Source organism: Tachyglossus aculeatus, chromosome 2 (genome assembly GCF_015852505.1).
Source record: "Tachyglossus aculeatus isolate mTacAcu1 chromosome 2, mTacAcu1.pri, whole genome shotgun sequence".
Taxonomy (NCBI): Eukaryota; Metazoa; Chordata; class Mammalia; order Monotremata; family Tachyglossidae; genus Tachyglossus; species Tachyglossus aculeatus.
In genome coordinates, this window is record NC_052067.1 from 52,429,939 (window position 1) to 52,438,980 (window position 9,042).

The window sequence follows — 9,042 nt, forward strand, 5'->3', positions numbered from 1 at the left end:
GCTAGTGAGGGCGTTTGGGTAGGGATTAAGTCACACTGCCTCCAAACCTAGCGGTTCCCAGCTGTTAAGCACTGGCTGAGGTATGTGAGGAGCGGGGAAAAGGTTTTTTAAAAGTCAAAATGCAAGTTAGAAACATTATCCAGATGCCTGGGGGTGGGGTGGGGTTCTAAAAAACCTCCGTGCTTCTAGACGTCCTTGGCGGAATAAATTTGGAAAACATCTCTCTCGATCCAGATCCCATTCAGGCTCCTTTATTTCTCCTGTCCTTTTACCTATCCTTAAGAGAATGGTGCTTTTTATCTTTTAATTGGAAAATGGGCCTCACGGTTTGTTGACAACGGTTTGTTGTTCTTTACCCCATCATTCCCCAGCTCAGCTGTCATTTGGCAAATGTGTTTCTTAAGTGCAACGTCTCTCAGCCGCCCTACATGTCTTCTACCTCTCATTAACACCTCTCTTTCAGTCTCTGGCTCTGTTAAGGGAATTCAGTATGCTTTGAAATAGAAATTAAGAAGACATTTTCTTCATCCCCTTGAGAGAACCGAGGGGAAGAGAGAGTCCATATAAACTAGATAAGCCTGATGTTTTTGCAACAGTTGAGCCCAAACATGACTCTTCTGCAGTCCCTAATTGAAAAAAGTCTTTCTGGTTCATACACCTTTGAAGTTTGTGCCTCATAAAGGGCTGCACATAGACCTGATTGTACACAGGTTGATTTTGGAAGTCTCCAGCAGGTAAGTCGATCTCCCTGTTTTCCCAAGAAACGGTCTCTAGGTAACGACCTACAAAGTGGAATTATGGATCAGCCCCCCCCCTAAAGGTAATCACTGTGGAAAATAAAATCATCAGAACTGGAAGTAACCTGGAGAGAGGAGCCCTGTCTGCCCACATCTCTGTTGGGTTTGTACCTCTACCCTCCCAGCTCACGTGGTTGCGTAGACACAGCCCGTATTTTTTCGTAGCGGCTCCTGAGAGGAGATCTCCGGTCCCTTGGGGCTATGCCCGAGGCTGGTCCGGGACCATCTTAGAGAAACCACCCCCTCCCAAGGGAATGCCTCGTTGGGGTTGGAAAGGGCACGAGCTGAGGGTGTGGGGGAGGCGCCGTCATGTTCTAACCCTTTCTCTGCCTGATCTCTGCACTTTTTGTTTCTCCCCGGCCTACAGAGGCGACAGGAAGAAGGGTATTACACCCGGTTGGAAGCAGAAAGGCGTAGACAGCACGATGAGGCAGAACGGAGGTTGCTGGAAGCTGACGAGCCCGGTCTGTACAGGCCTCCACTTCCACGGGATTATGAGCTCCCGCCCCCACCCCCTGCAGCTAATGCTCCTCCTCCCCCACCTCAACGAAACACCTCTTACCTCAAAACACAGGTCCTCTCCCCTGACACGATCTATACTGCCAAGTTTGTTGCGTACAATGATGATGATGATGATGAGGAGGAGGAGGAGGAGGAGGATTCCAGTCTAGCAGGTCAGGATAAGTACTCCGGCACAAGAAAATCTTACGGTGACCTTCCTCCTGCCGTCCTTAAGCCACAGCAGCCCCGCTGCCAGCCACGCCCAGTCTCGGATGGCATCTTTCTTTCCGCCTCATTCCGGCCGCCTTCGGTCAATGCCAACAGTACTGCTTCCAAAACAGGCCACCCCCCGCCCCCACCAAAAAAACCAAGTTCCTTCCATCCCAGCTACTCCAAAGGTAGAGCTCGAAACACGGCGAATGAAATTCAAACCTTCTTCTCCTCTCCGTAGTTGAAATCTATCTGCACCCTTCCCACTGATCCTGTAGGAACTAGATAAATCACTCACTTTGGTCATATTGATTTCACTCGATCACTGATCTAGGCATGGTGGTCTCCCTCTAACTTTGATTGTAAAGTCCACGCGAATCCTCCTTTTTTAAAACGTTTCAATTCTCTTTGATTTCTCTGATCCTTTCCAAAACTCCTCCTCTCACGAAATGACAACAATCAATCCTCTTCAGTAATTTTCCAATCAATCCGAAGTACTGTTGGTCTTGGCTGTCATTCTCCGCCTCTTCAAGTGACTGTTGTTGTTGGTTGAACTCACGCTTTTTTCCATGCATTTTAATAAGCCGAAAAGGGTCGTTTCTGTTTGCTGTTTAGCTTGAGGGATTGAGCTTTGGCCTTCACGCCGGCTTGATGGGGTCGGGTGGGCGGACTCCGTTGTAAACTGAATGCTGTGTGCAAATGGCTTTTTAAGGGACCCTTTCTGTACACTTTTGAAAGCTCCTGCAGAATAGGAAGACCCATATAAGACACGTGGATGGGCCTGTTGAGCCCTCGGTTAAGAAGTCCAAAATTAGTGATTCTTTCACCAGTCGAGTGCAGACTACCTCATGACAGGGGAATCAGAGAACCTCGAGTTTCATCATTGTTCCACTTTTCTTCCTCCTCCCGTCCCTTAACGTACGTTCCTCGTGTCTCATTTCTCTCTCCCCAACCTCCGTTCACTGTCAGTTTACCACCATCCTGGTAGTGAACGCGTAGTGGAAATGTAGTTGTGCCTTAATTATAACCCGCTACGTCAGCTGCAGAGCACCACAGTCTTTTGCCCCTCTCTTCCGACCCGGAAGCTTTAGGAAACCTATTTTTTGGTGCTAGGTTTTGAAGAGAGGGCATAATGGGATGGTCTTGGAAATCTGGCTCCAAATCAGAATGGTGGAGAGTAGCGGCTTAGCCTTTGGTACTCTCCCGAGCGCTTGGTGTGGTGTTCCGCCCATAATAAAGCTCTCAGTAAGTTACCTTTGATTGATAAAAGGAAACTGGAGTTATTAAGGTAATCTTTCTCCAGTCAAACGAGTGTCATAGGTGTTGACCGGGGGTGTGGATTTTTCTAAATTCTAAACAGTGCCAAAGATTTTAGGGCCCAACGTAAAGGCTTCATAAGACAGTAAATGATGGAGAAAAGTTAAGGCCTTCCTTTCAGAATGAAGCGTTTTACATTTTCCTCTGTATTTTGACAGCTCCAACTACAATTCATTTGGAAGTGGTTTTTCAGCCCGACGCCCACTAATTTAACAGCTCAACCCTGGAGGAATTCATCCTCCCCTCCAGATCGCCTATTGAGTTTGCTCAGGATTTAATTTGAGTCATGTATCTGTTGAGTCACCGTGGGAGAATATAGTTACCAGACCCCAAAGAAATATCCCCTTGAATTTGTGATAGTTTGGTACGAGAGCCTGAAAGTCAATCGAACACAACGTACCTCCAGGGTCTTCCAGATTTTAAAATCTAGGCAGGTATAGCAGGGGATTTTGGTGCTGACGGGGCAACCCAGTGGGCCGATGTCTCCCCGGATCGGCTTTCGGCCACCACTGAAATCTTTATTTTTTTTCCACACATAAAAATGGCACCTTCGGGAGCAAGTTACAGCCTTGCGCCCAGTTGCGTGAGCGTCCTTGAAGACCGCTCGGGAGAAATCCAAAGCTATTTGCACCAAGAGCAGGATCTGTTCTGCAGCTTGTCATCTCTCCATCTCACTAATGTGATTCCATTACTGTACTTTATAACTGTCCTTTCTGTCCAGAGCATGCCCTCTATAAAGCACGCTTCCCGCACACTGCACCCCTTCCCCTGCTTCCACTGGTTTGGCCGACCGGATGACGATACAAATTGGTTTTCAAACATATTGGAGTGTGGACAGTGATAATCTCTCCTATCTGATCATCTTAAAACTCAGGCCTGTATCAAAGCCTTGAAAATGCCGGTGATTGAAGGCAGAGATTTGTATCAGTGGAAGAAGCAGCTCTCACTTCTGCATGAAGGCTCACAGGACCGAAAACTAAATCGCCAAAACCAAATGGGCCGGGCACGCCGTCTCGCGACTGACGTGTACATTAGCGCTAATTAACCTACAATTTGCATAACTTTCCAAATTGAAAACGAGTCCGTTTTTAGTCTTTTGGGCCTTCGGCGGCGAATGCTTTCTAGACAAATTGTGTGCGATAAACTCAGTCGGAAAAAAGATGCAGTGCCGAATATCGAGTGGGATGTTGGACGGCCACTATTAATGGCCAGTTAATGAAGGAGAGCGGATTGTGTGGACATCGTATACGATGCCACACGTCAGCGTTCTTGTGAAGTAAAGGCGGATCAGACAGGCGGATCCATATGTTGAGTCCAGTACTTTTCATCCTAAGTTTTTAATGCGGGACTGATGGGAACTGGTTGGTCATCACATTTGACCCTCTTGCAGCCAACGATTGTAATGATGATAACTGTGGTGTCTGTTAAGCACTTACTTAGTTCACAGCCCCTGAACTAAGCACTAGGGTAGATATGAGCAAAGCACTCCCTGTCCCACGTGGGGCTTATAGCCTTAATCCCCATTTTACAGATGAGGGAACTGAGGCACTGAGCTGTGAAGTGACTTGTCCAAGGTCACATGGCCGACAAGTGGCAGAGTCAGGTTTAGAACCCGCGTCCTTCTGCCTCCCAAGCCTTTGCTCTGGTCAAAACTGCTTTAAAACCACGGAAAACTATTCTCAGCCCTGGTAGTCCTCAAGTTGGACATTTTTTTTTTCGTTTTCCACTACCAGTGGGAGACTTTTTGTGTATTTTTATTTTATCTGTGGAACCTCTTGGCTGCATTAGAATACAATAACCTGGGAGTGTGTAATCTGTTTATATGAAGGCCAATTCTTGTATTCTTTTAGAAGATCCCTGCTGCAAGCTTTCTAGGAAATCTTCCAAACCATATCATTCGATCACAGGTCGTTTTACTATTTGGGGCTTCTTAACCTGTGCGTGACATTGTAGGAAGATTGTCCCATTCTCACAAGGTCATGGTTTATGTGTATTGGAAAAAAAAAGATTTTGCCTTTACTTCAAGAGATCAAACAATGCCATTAATTGGGATGAATGGGCCCGTGTATTTTACCTGCAACGAGCCCCTGGGAGCTACTATTCATTCATTCATTCATTCAATTGTATTTATTAAGCACTTAATGTGTGCAGGACATTGCACTGAACACTTGGGAAAGACCAATTCAACAATAAACAGTGACAGGCAGGGACTGTCACTGGACAGTCCTTGCCCACAACGAGAGGTGAATGTTCCTAGTGAAGCATTCCCTTGGGCGCAAAGACTCAAACTCTTCCAGGAGGTGAATTCCAGAGCCTGAGTTTTTGAAGGCTTTAGCCGTGGCCTTCTCCATGGTAAGCTCTCTAGGGGAAGTAATTGCAGGCTTGATTGCTAAGGGCACTGCATCTTTGTTGCGAAAATCAACGGTGAACTTGAGCGAAAGTATTTTAAGTGTTTTCTTTTTTCATTATTATCTTTCTCGGCTAAAGGACCAAATTCTTACGCTGGATTGACTGGAGCCCATGAGATTTTTCGGGATCCGAGGGAGAGGCGGTCTAAGAGGTAAAATCAAATCAAGCTTCTTCGAAATGGTCACTTTATTTAGGACTAATTAACCGATCGAGTCCCTAAAATCAACCCTCTCCCTTCTCTCAAGGAGGGCAGTGAATTCTGTTCTCTGGAGATTTCTGTCGAGACTTGTTGTGGGCAGGCATTGTGTCAGTTGTTATATTGTGCTCTCCCAAGCGCTTTGTTCAGTGCTCTGCACACAGTAAGCGCTCCAGAAATAGGATTGAATTGAATGAATCAGTGAATGAGGCCCACGAAGTAAGTCCTAGCCGACTAAAATGTGGGCATCATCGCAGTGTCGTGATGGTGGCTTTGGCTCCTGGTTCCTTTGATACTTTAAAAAATGAATCCTGGCACAGTCTTGTGCCCAAGAAAAGGAGGGGGTTCCCATGGCAGTCGGGAAGGAATCCAAAGTCAGTTCTGAGTTTCAGGCTGGAGAAGTGAGATCTGATGGGGTCTCCCAGCAGGAAAGTCCTATCAGGTCAGCCTTGAGAGCTAGGACCAAGCATACCTGGCTTCCCTCGCACCTCTTGTCCCTGGGACTAGGAATGCAATGGGCTGGTAGGCGGGCAGCCCACTGCAAAGGTCTTCAAGGCACAGGGATGGTTTATGTGGCATCATAAAGGGGCAGGGCAGAGGTGGGGGATTTTATGGCATTTATTAAGGACTTACTACGTACCAAGCACTGTACACAAGCTTATCAGGTAGGACACAGTCCCTGCCCCACGTGGGGTTCACAGTCTTAATCCCCGTTTTCCAGATGAGATCATCAGCGTGGCTCAGTGGCAAGAGCACGGGCTTGGGAGTCGGAGGTCGTGGGTTCTAATCCCAGCTCCACCTCTTGTCTGCTGTGTGACCTTCGGCAAGTCAGTCCACTTCTCTGTGCCTCAGTTAGCTCGTCTGTAAAATGGGGATTAAGACTGTGAACCCCACGTGGGACAAACGGATTACCTTTGTGTCTGTCCCAGCGCATAGAACATTGCTTGGCACATAGTAAGCGCTTAACAAATACCATTGTTGTTATTATTATTATTATTATTAACCAAGGCCCAGAGAAGCCAAGTGGCTTGGCCCGAGTCACCAAGCAGACTGGTGGTGGAGCTGGGATGGGAACCCAGGTCCTTCTGAGTCCCAGGTACAGGCTCTAACCACTAGACAACACTGTGGGCTGGGCAGCTGGCCAGCTCAGCGTCCCAGCTGGGCCCGGCTTCTTTTCCTCCGACACCTTCACCGCCGATGGCGCAGCCCCAGGAGGCCGGATCGGCCCTGGAACCCAGGTCTCCTGCTTCCCAGAGCCGTGCTCATTAGTATTAGTGATAGCACAGATGAAGTGCTTAACACGTGCTGAGTACTGTACTAAGTAGCAGGAGAGAATACACAGGATGGGGAATTAGACGCAGTCCCCTGGCCCTAACAGGGCTTTCCCCCAGGCCACCAGCGGGAGTAAAAGCCGGGGCTCGGTAACCCTTCAAATGGTTTTTGTTTTTTCTCATTCAGCCAAGAGGCAGATTTACCGGGAATTGCCGGAGCCCCTGAAAACTTGACCTTCAAGGAACGCCAGCGTCTCTTTTCACAGGGCCAGGATGTGTCTAACAAAGTCAAAGCCTCTAGGAAATTGACAGAACTGGAAAATGAACTGAACACAAAATAAGGCCGGGGCGGGGGACGAAGCACCTTATTGGAGGTCCCCGAAAGTGGATTCAGTTAAAGGATTTCGGGGAGTGGGAAGGAATGGGAAAGAGGAAAGGCAGGAGGTGGGCGCGGGGCGGTATGGAAGCGATTTTAGCATTCCTCTGTTTCTGAGATTATTATGGAGAATTGGCAATGCTGCAATACCAAGAAAGCTGGTTGCTTACTTTATCAAGTGCTGTAAAAATATATTTTAATGATCTGAATCACATGAAGGTAACTGTCTATTTTTATTTGTTGTAGGAGTTAATTTTTTTTTTCTTTCTGTAATTGACCACGTAGCACATGTCAAAGGGAAGGTCTTCCCTGGTCTCTTACACTTTGTTTCAACCGCTGAGCAGACCTTGGGAATAGCTTGAACTGCCCAAACTACCCTGTGCTTCATCTGTTCGTGCTTGCAAGTGAATTTCTCAGAGAGTCCGTCCTCTCCCCGGGGAAGCGGAGGATGGGGGCGTGGTGAATTAATGGCTACTTTATCACCTGTCACGGTCGTGGGAGTTGTGGGGGTTGCTGTTTGGACACACTGAGGCATAGCTTGTGTTGGATTTTCTACTGGTCCTCTTGCACTGCAGAGCTGTGGTCCTGTTGAAAACGGGTGTCATGCTGAGGGCTATCTCACCTACTCTCTATTGTGGAGAAGAGGGACTGTTAAGGGAGGCACAAAGTGTGCGTTATACAGGGGTCGGAAGAAAACTGTGGAGGTAAATCTCGGGAGTGGGTTAGTATTCTGATGAGCCTGGATCATTGAGGAATAAATGCCGTCTTTCGATTTAGACCAAAATTTGCCTTCTGAAACATGCTTTGAAATTTTCCAGTAGGGCTGAGAACAGGGGACATTATCACCTGAGGGCTGTACTTTCTGAGGACAAGAAAAGAATGACAGGGAAGAAAGTGTGAATTGCTCGCAAGGGGGTTCCTAAGGAGAGGAAATTAATGGAAGGGAGAAGGATTTGTTTTTGTGCTGATTAAAATAGCGACCGTTTCCCACCCAGAGATGGAAGTGGTGGTGAAACTATCTGACAGCTATCTGAAACTATGTGGCATCTAGGTCCAATGTTTTACTTAATGTAAATAGCTATATTTCTTTTTTTTTTTGGCAGTTCAGACTATTTTTTTCCACATTGATAGCCTTATTTAATTTGAAATCAACATTTTTTTCACCACTGTCATTTCTTCAGCCAGGCATGTATGGCTGATGATGGGAAATAAGGACCTCAGAGTTTGTCTGTCATGGTATGATATTAAAATGCTATCTTGTTGTGATTTCAAACTGATTTTCTATTTGACAAAACCCTGGCGTGGGTTTTAGATGACTTTTCTGTACCATATTGTTCTCTTATAAATATATATTGAGGAGATAGGCACACTTCCAAAAGGTTAGAGAGACTCACTGCCTTAGTAAAGAAATCACTTTTAATAAGAGTTGTATGATAAATAAATGAAACTGAATGAAGATTTGGGTGTAAATATTTTTTTACAGATTTGAGAACTCCTATTTGAAAGTGTGCTTTTACCGTTTCACCTGTTCAGTATGAAGTAGGGTGTTGAACTGGTTCAAAGTGTTGATGAAGGATTTGCTTGCTAGTTCAGTCTGTAAATCAGGAAAAGCAGGCGTCTCTGGTTATCTTGAGTTGACAGCCTGGCGGTGACAACACTAACACTTTTTCTTAAGGGAAAATGAAAAACTGAGGATAAGTTATTATTCCTGCTAGAGTCTGGGAAAAGGCTTAGCAATACACACACACACACACGTGAAAATGTCAGACTTGTGTACGTATACCAAACCTTTTAGGCCACCAGTAGGCATTTAGCTCAAATGTGAATAGGCGTAAAAGTGCGTTTCATAATTGTTTGTGCTTTATTCTGGAAAAAAAAAAACCCATCCAAACTGCTGTAGTTTCCCATTTCTACTGTACTTCACTTGTAACGTATTTTTAATAAATTTGTATGTATTTAAGAGTA

At 46.2% G+C, this 9,042-nt stretch overlaps 1 protein-coding gene across 11 annotated transcripts in view; it reads left to right on the forward strand.

Annotated features, from left to right (window-relative positions):
• AFDN (afadin, adherens junction formation factor) overlaps nucleotides 1-9,042 on the forward strand; it is a 214,164-nt gene extending 205,122 nt beyond the window's left edge. For 6 of the 11 annotated variants that reach the window (XM_038765860.1, XM_038765889.1, XM_038765903.1 and 3 more), the window contains 3 exons: nucleotides 1,165-1,471; nucleotides 5,313-5,385; nucleotides 6,889-9,042. In XM_038765860.1, coding sequence (XP_038621788.1) covers nucleotides 1,165-1,471; nucleotides 5,313-5,385; nucleotides 6,889-7,042 — 534 coding nt within the window. In that variant the 3' untranslated portion in view covers nucleotides 7,043-9,042. Of the gene's footprint in view, nucleotides 1-1,164; nucleotides 1,697-5,312; nucleotides 5,386-6,888 lie in introns of those variants that run through there. The other 5 variants (XM_038765910.1, XM_038765918.1, XM_038765931.1 and 2 more) reach the window with 3 other exon arrangements.